Below are 20,425 nucleotides of genomic sequence, written 5' to 3' on the forward strand. Positions count from 1 at the left end.
TGTTTCATGTGGTACACACAATTTTGTTTTGAAGGCATGGCACTCTCTGAAATCAAAGGGCGAGTTCAGACATACCAAGGTAAGAGTGCACACAGCATACATTGGCTTAACAATATGCTGTTGATATCATTTGACATGTTTGCACTGTTGACGCTTGATAGGTTAGTGTTTGTAAGAAATTGGAATGTTTGGTGTCTGATGATATTTCTTATAGACTATAGGCCTTTGGTAGTTTAGGGTTGAGACCATCTTTAGAAAAGGAGAACTTTTTGCAGAAGTCACCAGACGCCTCTTAAAAAAAAGAACTTTGTTGCAGATATTGTGCGTGGAACGGTCTTATGATTTTAAAAAAAGTGTGGTCATAAGTAAAGTAAAGTTTATGATAGTAAAGCTTCTGTAACTTTACTTCATGACTTTAGTCATATATATACACACAGTTTTGCAGTAAATTATGTTCTATGTTTGCTGGATTGTACATTTTAATATTTGCATTTTCTTACTCACCAACACACCTATTTGTTACTAGGATGAACTGGATTGGGGGAAGGAGAATTGCATTTCCATCAAAAGAGTTAGAGAGGTACAAACACACCTATGAACACCCATCAAAAATCACAATAATCAAGGAAATTCTCTTCAGACACTTATGATATCCTAAGCTCTATAAAGGCTGAGGGCTATAATCGCAGCAATGGTTTAAAGATTATTTTTATCCAATGTTTGATACCGCTTGGCCAAGTGGGTATCGCCCTGTCTCAACAAGCTTGAGACAAGCAAGAACCCCAAACACTGATTATGGACATATTTTCATTTCTGTCAACTGGATATTTTAAAGAAGAATCCGCACACTTCAAGTCTTTGTGCAAAAAAGTTTAAAGCTTTTTTGCACAAAGACTTGAAGTGTGCAGATTCTTCTTTAAAATATCCAGTTTACTCTTAATCCTGCACCTCACACGGATGAGCGGTGATCTTTTACTTGTTTGCTCATTTCTGTCAACTACAATTGCATAGCATATCAATTGCACAGAACAGTCATGAAAATTATTATCAATAAAAGTTATCAATAAATGTCTCATTTGTCACAAAGGATTAATGGAGGTGTATTTTGTTTCCAGGTGGCAGAGCTGTATGAGGACTTGAAGAGGCGTGTTGCTCAGTTTAACATGCAACCCGGCTCCAGTCACTCCTCCCTCGACTACACCAACTTGCACATCCAGAAGTTCATCTTACAGGTGATTATGTGAGAGACGGACAGGAAAGTGTTGTCATGTAAAATGATCAGCTTTGGCTTGAGCACTAACAGTACAATTTGGACAGTATTCTGTATTGACATAGCAATATTGGGACACATAGCCATCATTATACCTACTGAAACCTACAGGCATACAGTAGGATAACTATAACAACTATAACTTTTGTTCTTATAGTTTATGTCTGCAGTGCATGTTATGACAACCAAACAAAGTTTCAGGAAACCAACCCTTGTGTGTGTGTGTGTGTGTGCGTGTGTGCGTGTGCGTGTGTGCGTGTGTGCGTGTGTGCGTGTGTGCGTGTGTGCGCGTGTGCGCGTGTGTGCGTGCGTGCGTGTGTGTGTGTGTGTGTGTGTGTTTCTAAGGTGGTGATTGCTGGAGCCTTCTACCCAGACTACTACCAGCAGGGTGAGATTGATGACGAGCTGGCTGCTAAGGAGCTCTCCGGCTACGATCCCACAACCACTGTGGTGGTACGTATACATCAGTTCACACTGAGCTCCCCAACAATGGCATCTATTACCTTTATATATACTTAAGTATATACTTATTAACTATAAGTATATATACTTATAGGGGGAAATTGTTAGATCTTTAAAAAAAGACAATTCAAAATGAAACAGTAGTATAACAGAAAGGTAAATCATATTCAAGGTCTTGGGGTCAACACCGAAGGATGTACAATATGCCTAGATACAATGCATACGGGCAATTCCATATCAGTTGGAACAGGTCCGACACCATGGTCCTCAGATTTTCCTGATTTTTTGTGCACTTGTTCGTCCATGTCTCATTAGAAGAAAACCAAAATTTTAGCTTGTTATCTTGTTTGGTTTCTGAGATATGGCTCTTCAAATGTGGATAGACGCATCCTAAAAAAAGGCTGAAAATTCCTGTATTTAATGAGCACCACTTTTTTTTAAACCCCTCTCCTCTCTTAAGGCTACCATATTATTTTCTAAAAATTTGAACACTGGGGCAGTACCCTTTGTTGTTGTCCAAAATCACAAAGGAATTACAGTCCTTCCCACCATTGGAGACTTATTCATCGAAACAAACCCATATTTTTTTTGAAAGCAATGAAAAAAAAACCCTGTTTTTGTTCTCTTATGGTCATGAATGGCTAGCACTCACAGTTTTAAAACTCTACATATATATAGTCCATGAGTAAGAGAACATGTTGACAAAAAACTGAGAATGTTAGTTTTCGTATTTCGAGGCTATGAGCCTTCAAAGTTGGCCAAAATGGCGTTCTTTCCTAAAAATGCCACTTTTATTGCCTTTTTCCAAGGACAAGATGAAATGCAAATCCAACATTTCTTCTTTTCTGCAATAGTGTGGCACTTTGTAGATCATGTGAATGTGGTAGATCCAACCTGTCCATTTTAATATCCCCACAGTACATGTCTGAAGTTAGAAAAAATGAAAAAATGTCTTGGCTGAAGGAGGTGTTGGTTCGATTTGTATGAACCTCTTAGAAGGACAATATGGGGTGTAAACCCATTTTGTCTTTTTGAGGGATCAGCATGCCATCCTGTAAACAGGATAAAAATCTTATATCCCATTTTATTGATCCCTTAGAATATGTCCAAAAGTTGTCATAAATGAAAAAAGGCGACTAAATTGGGCTTAAATGGCCAAGTGGATCAAGTCACACAAGGCTAAAAATGAAATATAAGACAGAAGAGATACAGAGGGAGAACACTGTGAAATGTATAACCCCTGCTATGATGGCCTTTGAACCCACTGTGTCCTTAACTGAGGTTCATTCTTATTAAACAAATTTCTTCTGCATGAAGCATATTGTCTCCTGGTTGCTGTTGGAGTTACCGTTGGATGCAGCATGCATTGTGATTTGTTCTAATGGTATCCCTGGACAATTAACCCGAGATCCTCTTAGATAAACATAACCCTAGGACCAGTGAAAATCCTACACTTTTTGGTCATCCGTATCCATCCATAAGTTAAACCCTAAGGGGGGAATTTTTTTATGTCACACAAAGTGGGTACCAATCAACTCCAAATGGTCTGAAACATACTCCTACACAATATCTCAAACCATGATTTTGGCCTCAACACTCAACAAATTTCTGTTTTTTGTTTTTTCCCATTCGTTTCAATGGGAAATAGTTTTTTGCGAACAACTCTTGAACGGAAGGTCGTAGACTCAATCTGATTTGCTCCATCAGACATAATTCGACCATGAGGATCAAGCTAGAAGTGAATGTTTATTTCTATGACCTTCCGTTCTCTAGATATAGCCTTTTTAAAGTTTATTTCCTGTTTTAAACCAACTTCCGGTTATCACAGGATATTAGGGACACAGTGGGTTCAAAGGCCATCATAACAGGGTTAAACATTTCACAGTGTTCTCCCTCAGTATCTCTTCTGTCTTATATTACATTTGTAGCCTTGTGTGACTTGATCCACTTGGCCATTTAAGCCCCTCAATTTAGTTGCCTTTTTCATTTTTGACAACTTTTGGACATATTTTAAGGGATCACTAAAGAGTAAAAATGGGATACAACATTTTTATCCTATTTACAGGATGGCATTCTGATCCCTCAAACAGAAAAAAATGGGTTTACACCCCATATTGTCCTTCTAAGAGGTTCATACAAATCAAACCAACACCTACTTCAGCCAAAACTATTTTTCATTTTTTCTAACTTCAGACATGTGCTGTGGGGATATTAAAATGGACAGATTGGATCTACCACATTCACATGATCTACAAAGTGCCACACTATTGCAGAAAAAAAGAAATGTTGGATTTGCATTTCATCTTGTCCTTGGAAAAAGGCAATAAAAGTGGCATTTTTAGGAAAAAACGCCATTTTGGCCAACTTTGAAGGCTCATAGCCTCGAAATACGAAAACTAACATTCTCAATTTTTTGTCAACATGTTTTCTTACTCATCTACTATATATATGTAGAGTTTTAAAACTGTGAGTGCTAGCCATTCATGACCATAACAGAACAAAAACAGTTTTTTTTTTTCATTGCTTTCAAAACAAATATGGGTATGTTTCGATGAATAAGTCTCCAATGGTGGGAAGGACTGTAATTCCTTTATGATTTCGGACAACAACACGGGGTACTGCCCCAGTGTTCAAATTTTTAGAAAATAATATGGTAGCCTTAAGAGAGGAGAGGGGTTTAAAAAAAAGTGGTGCTCATTAAATACAGGAATTTTCAGCCTTTTTTTAGGACGCGTCTAACCACATTCGAAGAGCCATATCTCAGAAACTAAACAAGATACCCAGCTAAAATTTTGGTTTTCTTCTAATGAGACATGGAGGAACATTCGGACCAAAAATTAGGAAAAACTGAGGACCATGGTGTCGGACCTGTTCCAACTGATATGGAATTGCCCATACTGTACATAGTAAAGTCACACGAGTTATGTCGGTAGGCAATTTTGAACTTGGCCTGCAAGCCTTTTTGGATGACCCCTGGTTTGTTTTTAGATTCGCAACATGCCATCATTTGCCTTCTTGTACTACAAGCAAGTCCAGTCCCTGTTCCGCCAGTGTGGTCAGGTCAAGAGCATCGCCTTTGACAGCACCAGGTAACGTGTGTGTGTGTGTGTGTGTGTGTGTGTGTGTGTGTGTGTGTGTGTGTGTGTGTGTGTGTGTGTGTGTGTGTGTGTGTGTGTGTGTGTGTGTGTGTGTGTGTGTGTGTGTGTGTGTGTGTGTGTGTGTGTGTGTGTGTGTGTGTGTGTGTGTTGCTCAGTGATATCTCTCTCACTCTCACAGATGATGCTGAAATGTGTTTTATGAAGCATACTTTTGATTGGAGAATGACATAATTTGAGTGTGTGAAAATAGCACATCAGAAGCACATTTGAAGATTATGATCTTTATTTGTACAAATTTACTGTAAACATTTACAGTAAACTAGTGTAATTGAAAGACTCATTGTTTGTGGACTTTTGGACAGTACATCGCTTGAGAACCTATGAGAGGGGATTTTATCTGGGGATGTCATAAAACTGGAAAACCAATGTTTTAGAAAAAAAAATGAGGGAAAGATCCATGTCCATTTCCTAACCCTAATCCAACTCAAGACGTTCTTCCAAGAACTTTCAGATGCTACACAAAATGCCTGAAATACTTGCTCCATACAATAGCACCTTTGTGTGTGTGTGTGTGTTCGTGTGTGTGTGTGTGTGGTAGAGCGTACGTGGAGTTCTGCCGGTCGGCCACACAGGGGGCTGGCGTTCTCCAGGAGGTGTCTCTGGCGCTGCTGCTGTCCCAGATGAAGCAGGACCTCAAGCTGTCCGTCTTTTCCAACGAGGAGGTGGAGACCTACGCTGGGGAGAAAACCCTGATCACACACCTGCGCAACGCACGGTATACACACGCACGCACACACACACATGCACACACACACTACTACAATACATGACTCCACGCGACTGGAACTCCATTCTTGCTTGTACTTGTGTGAGTTGTGTTATGACTTGTAGTTGTTGTAGTCCATTTGCTTTTTTTTTTTTATTATTATTAAGGCGAAGTATCACATGAAATGTTCATAAATGTTCACTCCTATAGGAACGCAACGACTAGGGGCATGCAGGCTTTTCCCCTTCCTTATGACGGGAAATGCTGCTCCTTCACCTAGACAGAAACAGAAAAACCTCAAAATGTCTCAATCAGGTTATGAATAGGCCACAGGGCTGACAAAACCCACACACACTAAGCTGCACCCAAAATACTATGATATAAGTCACACACACACACACACACACACACACACACACACACACACACACACACACACACACACACACACACACACACACGCACCCACGATACAGACACAGACACATGCACACACACACACACACACTCACACAAATGCACATAAACACACATACAGTTTGTGACGTGTTGCCAAGATGTGGTAAGAAGAAGTGTTAAGACTTTCAGGAAAGGTCTTCTACCAAACTATGGAAATGGAACACAAAGTAATAAACATACATGTATCTATATACACATTCTTCTAGGGTCAACGTAGACTTCCTGAACCACACTGTGTCCCCTGTGGATTTCTTGAGTCTCATTGATCCAGACAGGCTTCCCTCCAATCGAGTCTTCATCATCAACATCACTAAGGTGTGTGTGTGTGTGTGTGTGTGTGTGTGTGTGTGTGTGTGTGTGTGTGTGTGTGTGTGTGTGTGTGTGTGTGTGTGTGTGTGTGTGTGTGTGTGTGTGTGTGTGTGTGTGTGTGTGTGTGTGTGTGTGTGTGTGTGTGTGTGTGTGTGTGTGTGTGTGTGTGTGTGTGTGTGCCTAGCAGTCTAATTATAGAGTAGAACTCTAGTACTCTAAGTATTTGTGAAGCTGTACAGTGGACACATTAATTGCTATAAATCATTGAAAATTCAATCTTCTGATCTCTTATATTAAAATGCATGACTATAAATGCAGATGTAAGAAAGGATCAGCGCTTTTTGTTGACTAGAAGTGGTTTGGTCGAGGTTATGCTAGTTGTGTTGGAACAGTTGAGGAACAACTTGTCACGGTAATGAGGGCCAGTTCAGGGGCATTGTGGGATTTGCGGTCCCAGACAGTAGCAGCGTTCTGGCATGCCATCCCAGCTCTGCCACGCAATGCCTGAGAGAGGGGTACAAAGAGAAAGAGAGAGAAAGTGTGTCTGTAAGGGATGAAGTGATGTGTGTGTGTGTGTGTGTGTGTGTGTGTGTGTGTGTGTGTGTGTGTGTGTGTGTGTGTGTGTGTGTGTGTGTGTGTGTGTGTGTGTGTGTGTGTGTGTGTGTGTGTGTGTGTGTGTGTGTGTGTGTGTGTGTGTGTGTGTGTGTGTGTGTGTGTGTGTGTGTGTGTGTGTGTCAGTCAGCACCTTCAGTTGGTGTGGGGGTGGTGGTGTCGTGTCCATAATTCCAATCCACTTCTTCGCATCAAGTCTTTTGTGTTTGGCCAATATTACCCCTTCTGTTACAGGTTTAAAAAGGTTTAAATTGGTCTGTCCTTTCAGTATACCATAAAGATGCTACAGTAGGGAATGTGCTTGGTATTTTAGTCTACATTGTGGTACACATACATGATTATGGAACCAAAACCATGACAAAAAATGTCGGCTGTCATTTTCCTTCATTTCCTACTTCCTAAGCTGAGGTATCTCTGGTCTGCTTATTGTTGTTTCTGTTGTTTTGCCTTGTTTTGTATTTATTACTTAACCAATACCTGTGTACTTGACTTTGCTCCTTTACATGTCCGAGCATGTAAAACGTTCTTGGCCTCTGGGCGTATTCACACCAAGAAGGTCCGTTAGTTCACTTATTTGGTCCGGACCAATTTTTTTTTCTTTTTTTCTTTTTTAGTGCTGTTCGCTTTCACACCGTGATTAATTGCAACCGGACCAGAATTTATAAACAAAAGCACATGTGCTAAGGTCGTTCAACCATTGGCTGGTAAACGTGTAGGTGGGGTGAAGAATAGGAAGCCAAAGTCAAAGTTGACCTACGTAAATACTCTGTTTGCGTACTGTACTCGTTATTATCCTAGCAATATAGTTTATACAGTTACAGCTTTGCAGAAGTGCTTGAGCGTCAAGATCGTTTGATGCAAGTTTAACAATATCATGCTCGTAATTTGGCAACGACGAAGACGTCCAACAAAACAGCTGAGAAGAGCTCATGTGTGTCCAACATGCTAAAAGCAGCCCTACGGAAGACGGAACGGGTAGGAGATGCAAAATGAAATTATTGTTGGCAAAAAAGCGTTAGCCCACTGCTGCTTACAGCTGTTGTGCGTCACGGAGCTATCCTACATTTCCCATAATGCGCAAAAACTACGGGAGCTCGTCAAATCCAAAAAAGGTAGATTTCTGTAACTGGGTCGGATCGAGGTCGGTCTGCTTTCACACCATAAACGAACCGCACCAGGGTTCGATAGGAACCGCTCCGAGACCACCTCCTCAGCTGGGTCTCGGTCCGCTTGTTTGGTCCGCACTAGAGTTCGAGTGATTGTATTCACACCAGTCAAAAAGGTCCGAACCAAGCAAGAAACGAACTTGAGTTCGTTTTAATCGAACTAAACAAGGCAGGTGTGAATACCCCCTCTGACTCCGGTGTTTCCCAGGTGATGGAGGTGGGCCACTTCTGGGGCTTCCAGGCGGGCGAGGCGAGCGTGACCAAGCAGCGGCAGCTGACGGCGGCCATCAACACTTGCGAGCTCCAGCCTCTGGCCTCCTCGCTGTACCCCAACCTGCTGTGCCTGGCCCCCTTCAGTGAGGAGGAGGAGCCGGACACCCCACCCCGCTACTACAGGGCCAAGATACTGCACGTGCCCAGCAGTTCGGTGGAAGTGGAGGTACACACAGTTGTTCATACCGTAATTTCCCAACGATTAGTCACGCCTTGTACATTGATTTAGCTACATTTCTTCAGCTATGAGCTTAATACATGGGGGCAGTTAATATAGTATTAATATGGTTTTGTTTCTTTTAATTGCATAAAACACTGTCCTGTGGCTTATACTCAATGCAGCTAATTCACAGGAAATTATTGTAAACATATAGATAGCCACATACACTATATTGCCAAAAGCATTCGCTCACCTGCCTTGACTCACATATGAACTTAGTCACATTTCATCCTTAATCCATAGGGTTTATTATGACGTCGGTACACCCTTTGCATAGCCTGGCTAACGCCTACCACTTCTCAAATGAGACGTGGTCTGGCAACCAGACGTTCATTTTCTCGTATTTGAAAAAATGCCCAGATCCGTTCATTGGGCGCCACGGATGTCTATCAAATACGCATAGCTCACCCAACTCGTTCATATGCAACGCTAAGGGCTGCCGTAAATCCTTTGGCGTCGAATGTAGACGCAAGAAGGCAACGGAAACTTCTCGGATGTTCTGTGATTGGTTCGCCAACATCAGGCGAACATTTGGGCGTTAGTTTCCAGACTGGCTTAGCAGCGGGATTGAAATCACCGCGCAAGGCAGTATGGGAAAACCCAGGCTACCCTTTGCAACTATAACAGCTTCAACTCCTCTGGGAAGACTTTCCACAAGGTTTAGGAGTATGTTTATGGGATTTTTTTACCATTCTTTTCTAAGCACATTTGTGAGGTCACACACTGATTTTGGATGAGGAGACTGGCTCTCAGTTTCCGCTGTAATTCATCCCAGAGGTGTTCTATTGGGTTGAGGGCAAGACTCTGTGCAGGCCAGTCAAGTTCATCCACACCAAACTATGTCATCCATGCCTTTAATGGACCTTGCTTTACGCACTGGTGCATAGGGTTGGGCATCGATAACCGGTTCCGTCTTGGAACCGGGTTTAACTTATCAATTCCATCGACATCGTACGTCTTTTTTGTTATCGATTCCCTTAACGATTCCCTCAGCCTGCATAACGTCGGACCTTTTCCGGTTTTCCTGAAATTTTGTGTTACTACACGCCCTCTGCGACGACTCATACTACAAGTCAAATCGTGTAAGGGTAGTAATACCAGCAACATGTTAAAACATTTGTCCGTGAAGCATGGGATTAAGCTCCGTGTCATGTGTTTGACAGACTACGGAGGGGTGCTAACGTTGCCCGGTCCAGGGCTCCAGAGTGCATATGCGCCCAAAATGTTTAAGAGTGTGCCTGAAAATAATTCTAGGTGCACCTGACGCTGCTCGGGTGAAAGCATACGTTTCCTTCACAAGTTTTAATTGTAGACTATGCGTGCAACTTTGCCAAGCTGTATAAGTAACCCCCTTGGCCCACTCTCTCTCCCTCTCTCGTGCGCGACATCCGCCCCTCGACATGCACATTCACAATCGTGAAAGCAATGACGCATAGAAGACAACTAGCGACATTATAATTAATTTCGGTTAGCATCATAGCGTAGGCTACTGCACAAATTTGATTCAAACTGTTGCATTCAAGTTGACTGATCATCTCAATGTTTTCCAACTCTAAGACTCAAAAGGGCCTGTCCCAAGGAGACAAAGTATTAACCTACCTTGCAACTTAAACACACGTGGGGAAACTGAACAGTCCAACCAGTAGACTATAATAAGCTAGCCAAATGCTACTTTGTTTACAATTTGAGGCTTCAAGCCGACAGCTGAATTAAAGAGGCAGAGTTGTAATATGAATAGTCATGAATGTCATGAATATCAGAAATGTCAGTAGTAGGCTATAGATTAGAATATATAAAGAATTATATTATATTATATATATACACTGTAGGCTATACATATTTATAATTCTTTATAAAGAATATGTATATTCCTTATTGTGTTTTAAATAAAGACAAGCTTCTTCTACGCCTTATTGTTAAAAAATCATTCACATTATATGAAAGGAGAGCGATAAAAGGTGACCTTTTGGCGTTAAAGGCGATGCAATGAAAAATGTGGGTGCACCTACATTTTTTGGGAATCGATAAGAGAATTGATAAGGAATTGGATTGATAGGCAGAATCGATAATGGCATCGATATTGATAAAAACTTATCAATACCCATCCCTACTGGTGCACAGTCATGTTGGAACAGGAAGGGGCTATCCCCGAGCTGGAAAGTGTAAGGAAAGGAACTCTGAATGCTTCAGCATAAATCAAGAGATTTTGGACAATTCCATGCTCCCAACTTCGTGGGAAGTTTGGGGATGGCCCCACCCTGTTCCAACACGTCATCACACTTATCACACTTCACACAGGAAGAGACACACACACGCACACACACACACACACACACACACACACACACACACACACATACACACATACAGGCGCGGGGCAGAGTTCTTGTAAGGCCAAGATGCTGCATGTTCTTGGGGCAGACACACACATCAACCAATACATATACATGCACACACACACACATACACACACACACACACACACACACACACACACACACACACACACACACACACACACACACACACACACACACACACACACACACACACACACACACACACACATTCTGTATGCTCATTCATACATGCATATTGACACATGCACTTTGGCACTGATATTAATGATGACAGAGGGTCTGGCCAAGATACTGCATCTCTGTAGATGAGTTATTGTTATAGTTATCACACATAAAGCAATACATACAGTACATACACATGCACACACACATTATGTGTGCATATTCATGCACATTCATACATGCATATTGACACATGCACTTTGGCACTGATGATAATAATAATGACAGAAGCTCTGCGGTGTGCGTGCCTGAGGTGTCAGAGGAAACAGATGCAGATAGATGCTCCTGCTCAGGGTAAGATGCAAGTTTCCTGTTAGTAGCTTCCTCATACAATACCCTTCGCCTCACAACTTAACCCACAATTCACAAGCGCACACACACACACACACACACACACACACACACACAGAGAAACAGAGAGAAACACATTAAAATGGCCTAGTCAAAGGGTTTATTTAAGGTCAAGCTATGTTATACCTAGAACACAGGGATGATTGTCACTATTTCCCAGCATGCATGCAGCCACAGCCTAACTCTAAATAATGTTGTCTATCTGTGCAAAGCCAACACCTTTAAGATACAGTACATCAGGTCTAGCTGCTCACCTAAGCTGCACTTCTGTTCCACTGCCACAAGGAGGCCTTATGGACAAACATTGCGTATCGGTCTTGTTTATAGAGAAGTAGTAAGCCTTAGAACTCCAGCCATGTTTTGCCGGTTTTTGCCTTACTATGTTTTAATGACTTTATAGAGGTCTCAGGAAAGTGCAGTACTGACTATCATATAACACTTGTTTACCAGTAAGTTCCTCTTTTAATTTAACACATGCACACACCAGTTCTCTGTTTCTCGAGGTGTGAACTCAACTAGAACATTCTGTGTCAGCAGATATATGTGTCGGCGGTCAAGGGTCAATTTATGTCCACAACAACTTGCAATACAACAATGATATTGTGTTTTCCATCACAGTTTTAATTTTTAAAGGCCAGCATTGTATCCAGGATACTATGCATCCCTTGGCCTTTGGAATTAAAATAGCCCTACATAATGACATACCCTTCACCATATCTAGAGATTAGCATGGTGTGTTTTCCAGTTAGCCTATTAGCCTGTTGGATGTCCATTGAGCTCAATACATATCAAACCAGCTAATAGGCTAACTTAAAAAGACATCATGCCAATCTCTAGGGTTTTTTGGTGTCCTTAAAGGTTGGATTTTTACTAATTTGTATTATTATTATTATTATTATTATTATTAAGGCATTAAGATCAATTTCCAAAAGATGATTTTATATTCCTCTTTTTATTCAACTTTAGTATGGTTTTAAAAAAAAAAAAAATTCTCCCAAATGTATTATCATCAAGTAGGCCTATACTAAATAATGTAGTCAACATTATAACTTTATGTTGGTTTAAGTTAAAACAAAACATGTTATAAACTGAGAAAATCCACAGTTCTACATCAATGTTTGCAAAATGATCATGATAACCAGATATGGCTGAAATATAGGCTTAGTCTGGTGTAGGCCTAGGGGGGCTGGGTATATATATATTGCCCATCACACCCCTGATTTATTGTCCTTTATTGTTCAATTTACTAGTATGTATCAGTCATAGTGGTATGCATATCCTCTTGTGGATAGCCTCGGGGCCATGCAATTGAGCTTTCTCAAAACAGTTTCTTAAAACAGCTCTCATTACATAGGTTTTCTTCCTGGACTTTGGGAACACTGCTAGAGTGGCCAGCAACAGTTTGAGGGAGTTGCCACCAGAGCTTCAAACGCTGCCCTTCCAGGTAAATGACAGTTCACCTTCACATGGATAATTGATCATTGTCTTCCTCTCTCACACACACACACACACACACACACACACACACACACACACACACACACACACACCATCTCTGTGCATCTGTAATATAGTTCTGGTGATGCCCCATAATAACTCTTTCTCTTCCCATCTTCATCTTTCTGCATTTCTCTCCCCCTCTTTGTTTTCCTTCATCTCTTCTTTTCTCTCATTCACTCTTTATTTAATCTCTTACTTTATTAGTATGACTGTTGAGATACAGTGTTGGCAAAGCATAAAGAAACATTCTTCTCCTCCTCCTCCTCCTTCTTCTTTTCCTCCTCCTCCTTTTGTCTTAACTAGTGTTGTAGCCTAAAATAAATTCAATCCGAAAGTAAAGTACTACAGTTTATTCTGCCAAAGCATATGGCAGTTGCAGACACTGGGATTGTGGGTCACAACTTCACAAGCACCTTAGGTTACAATAAGAGTTCGCAAAACAAGAGAACATCAGGTTATCAGAGAATTTGTACTACGTTTGTCAGTGAGATTTCAATGGTTTTCAAAGAAAAGGTATAAAGTCTCTCCCTCGCCATCTCTCAGGCACTGGAGTTTCGTCTGGCCTTCCTCGCCCCGTCGGCTCAGTCGATGATCTGCGGCGAGCAGTGGAGCCGGCGCGCGCGGAACCGCTTCGCCACGCTGGTGCACGGGCGCGCGCTGGCCGCCTCGCTCTACTCCGTGCTGCACGGCGTGGTGCGCGTGGACCTGCTGGTGCCCACCGAGGTCGCCGACAGCGTCAGCGTCACCGACATCCTGGTGAAAGAGGGCCATGCCCGGCGGACCCCTGAGAGCTTTGAGTCGAAAGTAAGTGCCAGAGACTTAGCTCAAATGCTGCTAGTCTCTCATAGGGGGTATGTCTTGCTCCTCCTGACCCTGTTGTAGTGTTCCTGAGCAGGACACTGAACCCCAAGCTGCTCTTAAAGTGCAGGTTCATGCCTCCACCAGATTGTGTTTGGGTGAATGTGAAGTATAGGGTGCCTCTCATTTGGTGTTTTATACACCCTCCCTTCCTTCCTCAATCCTCGTCCTCACTGATCTAGATAGAGAATGATGGGGCGGCAACAATGGGATAGTCTATCCAGTGTTAGTTATAGATCAGTGGGAACGCCCCTCGAGGATCGAGCATCGAGGATCGAGGAGAGTGTTTGCGAGCCACCCATAGAATTGAAAATGTGCTCCTCTTCCCAGCAAAGTCACGAGGCATTGATGTCTATGTACGAGGACCTGGCCAGCGGGACCTACCTGCCGAGCAGTGCCAGCCGATCCTGGACTGAACAGAAGCAGAAGGACAAGCTGCTCATCAACAAGCTGCTCGACCCCAAAACGGGCCTAGGCAACAACCCCAGGGGCAAGGTACCAGTGAAGGATGAATCTAGAGCTGTGATATGTGATGCGTAGTTGCGTATCAAAATGTGATGTCTGAATTTTTGTAGCACAATGCACGTGTCGTGTCATGTATTTCCCACGGCGGCACATCATCCACATAGCTTGCTTAGACTTAGACTTGTGTAGGATTTGTGAGCCTTCCATTGTCAGCTGTGTTTGCATGGTATGCATACATTGCATATGGTACAGCTGCATATGGTTCAGCCTACTGAATCCTTTATCTGTCTGTCCCATCCAGTGCCTGGTGCATGGCCCATACACCCCTAATAAAGTCAAGTTCTACAGCATGAGCAATACTACACACTACAGGTGAGTTTGTGTGTGTGTGTGTGTGTATGTGTGTGTGAGTGAAATGGTAATTGCTAAAAGGTGAATATTTGGTTTATTGAGTACATTCCTGTACATGTACGTCAGCAATAGGTAGCTTTGTGTAATTATTGGCCAGTGTTCAATACAAAGAAAGGTCAGAGTTCGCTAGCCTGGAAGCCGGCCCGAATTTACACCGCCCACAATATTTGAGTTCGGGAAATTCATCAGATTCCATCTCTTTAATCCCATAGATTTCACAGCAAAAACAGGTGTGCTTGTGTGATAATTTTCCAATTGAAAAGGCCGTGTACCACTCCGCCGTAGAACTCGTTCTCCTGTTCCCCTGTTCCCCTGGGTTCATGCACTCACCCACCTGTGTGCAGGGACTTGCCCATTACGACACCTCTCTTCACATACTGTACACACCAAGCATAATCTGATCCTACTGGACTTTAGGAAAGTATGATCTGAATTATAATCTGACCGCTGTGTGTTCAAAAATCTCCAGGCACACTCAGGAGTGAGAAAACACTGCAGGTTTAGGAACAGCATGTTCTAGTAACACTACTCAAAGTTCTTTAGGGCAAGGCCCCATCTTCTACATGTTAGTTACATCGAAGTAATACAAATCACATGAGTCTTTCTTGCATACAGTGGTCTTTTTCAAAACTCCTCATACATGCAGAAATGTAACAATACATTTCTTGGACATAGCATGTGAACCACACGCCACACGCCAGTCATGTGGCTACTCCATGGAAGTAAGATAATAGGTCAATACAATGCATAGGCCTATGCATCCTTCAGCATCTTCTTGTCATAGTCTGCCTGTCAGAATATTCCTAATATTACTGCCTCAGGCAGAATGCCCCCAACTCGTGACAAAAGGAGTCGCATGACCTTCATTAGAAAGTCATGACATGGAGAGAGCAAATGACAAAGCAAAGTTGATGCATAGAATTGTATGTACAGAAAGCATAATATATAATAATAAATAAAAATGTAGTGTTAATTCACTTCTAATGTAAACTCACTTCTATTGCACACGATTTTGTGATCCAAATTATTGCCGCCCTGTGACATGTGTGTCTTTGTCTGTCCCCAGGTGTGTTGTCCTGGAGAAGGACAGCATTAACCAGGTGTCCATCAACGACAATCCCCAGTACACTCACTCCAGGATGATGGTGGCTGGATCAGTGTCTGTCAGTGGCTCAGGTGTGTGTGTGTTTGTGTGTGCTTATGTGTGTGCATGCGTATGCATTTTGGAACAATATGGCACCCAGCATATACTTGTGTGGTACTGAGTTTTCAGAATTGGTCAAAGAGTCGCAGGCAGAGTCAGCAGTCAGTCATTATTCTTCAGAGAGTTTTATTTATGGTATCAGAGACTTGCGTGTGGCTAACAAACGCAGTCTGACGATACAATAGAAAGATACACTTCTTAAACAGTCTTGGCTAATGACATCTCCCCCCATGGTATGCTTTTGGCAATAAGCCATCAGCTCCCTCCCTGGGCCCCACACTTCCTCAACCCAACCAAACAGGAGTGCTAACACTCCTCAGAAGACAGGAGACATCCGACAGATTTTAGAGACAACCCATCATCCCAGTCACCTTTCCATCCGTACCAGCCACCCTTAGAAACCATTAGCAGTCAAGACACAGACCCTATATGTGTCTTCTCTTTTTTGCTCGATTTCTCTAAGTTCACACGCACACTTAAAAGTTACATAAAGGTTAAAATGTATCCATACACTTGTATGTTGTAATGGATTTTTTTCTGTAACAACTAGCTATGTGTTTTTAGCTATTGCCAATCTGTGTGTGTGTGTGTGTGTGTGTGTGTGTGTGTGTGTGTGTGTGTGTGTGTGTGTGTGTGCGTGTGCGTGTGCGTGTGCGTGTGCGTGTGCGTGTGCGTGTGCGTGTGCGTGTGCGTGTGCGTGTGCGTGTGCGTGTGCGTGTGCGTGTGCGCGTGCGCGTGCGCGTGTGCGCGTGTACTTGTGTGTAGGCTCCAGCATCCTCCTGAGGGAGACCACTATGATGCCTCAGATTCCTGGCCTGCCTGCTCTCATCACCATGATCTTCTGCCCTGTCATGGAGCTCCGGTGGGTACAAGTACACTGGAATGTGCATATAATCAAATGTAGACGTTTTTCTTCCCAATCTTAACATGTTGTATGGGAACTTGGACTAAAACATCCATTATACCAAAAATGTGCTGTTAAAACACATTTGTGTGTGTGTGTGTGTTTTAGCACTGATGAAGAGCGCACACACTTCACTGGGGCTCTCTGTGGGCTCGGCCCCAGTTCCCAGTCTACGGAGGGTCTGCTGCCAGACAACGACATTGAGCTCGCCTTCGATGTCAAAATCGACACAGACGACATCTCTGAGGTTTCTGTTGACTCCGATCATCTTTGTACTCTTTCATTCATACACACACACACACACAGGCACAAGCATTCTCTGTCGTTCTCATATTCAGACAGACATGGAAATATAATGTATAATGACATTATTTAGACATCTAGAAACAGACCGAATTCAAAGTAGCAATAGTTATATATAGTTGGATAATAGTTGTGGTTAGAACATACAGGTGCTGGTCATATAATTAGAATATCATCAAAACATTGATTTATGTCAGTTATTCCATTCAAAAAGTGAAGCTTATAAGGTGTATTGTATTCATTATACACAGATATATTTCAAATGTTTATTTCTTTTAATTTTGATGATTATTACTGACAACTAATGAAAATCCCAAATTCAGTATCTCAGAAAATTTGAATATTACTTAAGACCAATACAAAACATTTTTATTTTTTTAGAAATATTGGCCAACTGAAAAGTATGAACATGGAAAGTATGAGCATGTACAGCACTCGATACTTGGTTGGGGCTGCTTTTGCCAGAATTACGGCAGCAATGTGGCGTGGCATGGAGTCGCATGGAGATCATTCTGTGGCACTGCTCTGGTGTTATGAGAGCCCAGGTTGCTCTGATAGTGGCCTTCAGCTCTTTTGCATTGTTGGGTCAGGCGTATAATTGCATCTTCCTCTTCACAATACCCCATACATTTTCTATGGGGTTAAGGTCAGGAGTTAAGGTCAGGATGTATGTATCTCCAATTCTAGGGATTTTTTCCTTGCCCTGTGGGCTGTGGGCTCTCTTTGAATGTTTAACACTCTGTAAAGCGCCATGAGACATGTGTAATGTTTTGGCGCTCTACAAGTAAAATTAAATTGAAATTGAAATTGAGTTTGCTGGCCAATTATAAGAACAGGAATAGCATGGTCCTTACACCAGGTACTGGTAGCTTTGACACTGTGTGCAGGTGCCAAGTCCTATTAGAAAATGAAATCTGCATCTCCATAAAGTTGGTCAGATGCAAGAAGCTCTTAAACTTCCTGGTAGACGGCTGCGTTGACCCTGGACCTCAGAAAACACAGTGGACCAACACCAGCACTGACTCCAGCTGCAGTCCACTCTTTGTGAAACAAAACCCATTCAAAAATGTGGGGGAGATATACAATCCTCTCCAGGGTGCGGTTATCCCTATTGCTTATACACTTCTTTCTACCGCATCGTTTCCTTCCCTTCACCTCGCTATTAATTTGCTTGGACACTGTAAAATAAATTTGGGAGATTTGGAACGAAACATGCTGCCAAGAGACTTTGGGAACAAAATTGTAATGAGATTTGTGAACCAAACGTTGTGTGAACTAGTGTTGCACGATATACCGATACTAGAAAGGTATCACGATGCCTTAACGCAAAAAACGATACGATTTCCGACGTTTTTAGTATCGATACGTTATTAAAAATAACTTTCCGTGTCTGTGCAAGAAGCTGCTCCAACTATCAGTCATGCTCCTTGAACGCAGAGGCTAGTGGGCGTGGCTAACTTTCCCCTCTCACATGCAGCCACAGTGTGTGCACGCAGCAGGCTGTGAGTGAGTGAGAGGGAGAGAGATGGCTACAGGTTCAGGAGCGCCTGCCGACCGTCCTCGGCTTGCTGATCAAATAGACTGGCGAACTGAAGTCTGGAGCTATTTCGCATGTGTCGACAGTGAAGGCAAGCCCACAGACACAAGAGATGTAAACAAAAGCATGCAGGCAACGTCCAACTTCGCACAGCACCTTGCGGACAGACATCCCGACCTTTACAACGAATTCAAAGACCGAGAGGTCAGCGAATGTGATTGAAAACACCATGATCAGCCCCAATCGTATCCACAAACTATAGCCTAAGTGAAACGAGTGTGGTGTATCCTGTAAGCTAGTTGGAAAAAAATTTTGACGAGGCATAACGACCGTATAAGCATAGAAACCTCCTTGACGGAGGTAATGTTTTCATTGGGGTTTGCTGTTTGTCTGTCTGTTTGCAAGATGACCCAATGTTCACGCTGATAATTGTAACTTTAGCATAACTTGCAAACGATCTATTTAACATTCAATCAGTTCTGGTAATATTTATCATGGCATGTAGTCTGCCTTTTTTTTTTATTATTATTTCTTAGATATGAGCTAGGCTACAAACTCTCTAGAGCCCGTAGCCAGCATAGAGTCCAAACATTAATTTCAGCAGGCTAGACCTCATGTAGGCGTCATCAGATGGCCCACTGAGTAGTAGGCTAACTTGCTTATAATTTTAACACTTGTAATTTGTAACAAACAATAAAAAAAACTATGGACTAAAAAATAATGAACGTGCGGTGACTTGATGAGCCCAGAATTGACCTGCACACTAGTGTATTAAATTAAACTCACATTTCTCTACACCTGGTGGAGGTTTGCGTCCTAGTGAGCATATTGTCTGGATATAACAATTATAAATGATGGTCTCTGAAAGTCAGACAATCAAACTCATGAAATATTAAAGTAGGCTAACTTGTCCACTCCCTTTACAGGAAATGTTAAAGAAAAGTGGCCGGCAAATATGTTAACAAGAGATTATGCTCATACTATACTGGGGACTGATAATTATTATTTTTATTAGTGTAATTTTTTTGCTAAAAAAAAAAAACCCGGACAGGAACAAGTTGGTTAAAGTGAAACCGAACCAGACCATTATTGATCTTTTTTTCAGATATTTTAGAATTTCACCGTGGTATCGGTTCAGTATCGACTATCGAGGTATTTATGGCAGGTATCGAATCGAAGTCATAATTTTGGTATCGTGACAACACTAGTGTGAACAAAATGGAAAAACACCCAAGCACAAGGAATGGTCAAGGAGTTTTTGCCGGGGATATAACTTTGAAGTACATTAAATTGTTATGAATATAATCATATTTTGAAATGTAAACCTGTGCAAAGTTAACTTAAAATGGAATTTGTTGTATGATGTATAATCATGTTGGTAGTAGTGCAGGTGACTGTGTAAAGCCCAATTCACACCAAAGATTCCCGACGCGACGAGACTGAGTTGCAGCGGTGTGAATTAGAAGTTGCACGTAGTTGCAAGCAGTCGCAAGCCGTCGCAGAGCATTAAACACGTTCAGTTGCAAGGTTTTAGAACGTCGCGGCTCGTCTCGTCGGGACGCTTTGGTCTGAACCCTACTTAAGGATCAGGTGCAGGACAGGATGCTCATGTCACCACGCGAGGGTAGGCTGTTTTGTGAAGCGTATACTAGAATAACCACAAAAGAACACAGGA

General features: G+C 42.2%; 1 protein-coding gene across 1 annotated transcript in view; it reads left to right on the forward strand.

Moving 5' to 3' along the window:
• Nucleotides 1–20,425, forward strand: part of tdrd9 (tudor domain containing 9) — a 45,740-nt gene that overhangs the window by 19,863 nt on the left and 5,452 nt on the right. Inside the window, exons 19-33 of the mRNA XM_062518646.1 lie at nt 35–79; nt 527–580; nt 1,116–1,232; nt 1,616–1,723; nt 4,721–4,821; nt 5,429–5,605; nt 6,262–6,370; nt 8,351–8,581; nt 12,923–13,012; nt 13,612–13,872; nt 14,257–14,421; nt 14,693–14,763; nt 15,869–15,978; nt 16,772–16,868; nt 17,019–17,157. Coding sequence (XP_062374630.1) covers nt 35–79; nt 527–580; nt 1,116–1,232; nt 1,616–1,723; nt 4,721–4,821; nt 5,429–5,605; nt 6,262–6,370; nt 8,351–8,581; nt 12,923–13,012; nt 13,612–13,872; nt 14,257–14,421; nt 14,693–14,763; nt 15,869–15,978; nt 16,772–16,868; nt 17,019–17,157 — 1,875 coding nt within the window. The remainder of the gene's footprint in view (nt 1–34; nt 80–526; nt 581–1,115; nt 1,233–1,615; nt 1,724–4,720; nt 4,822–5,428; nt 5,606–6,261; nt 6,371–8,350; nt 8,582–12,922; nt 13,013–13,611; nt 13,873–14,256; nt 14,422–14,692; nt 14,764–15,868; nt 15,979–16,771; nt 16,869–17,018; nt 17,158–20,425) is intronic.

The sequence above is a fragment of the Sardina pilchardus genome, chromosome 17 (genome assembly GCF_963854185.1).
Source record: "Sardina pilchardus chromosome 17, fSarPil1.1, whole genome shotgun sequence".
In the NCBI taxonomy this organism is placed as follows: Eukaryota; Metazoa; Chordata; class Actinopteri; order Clupeiformes; family Clupeidae; genus Sardina; species Sardina pilchardus.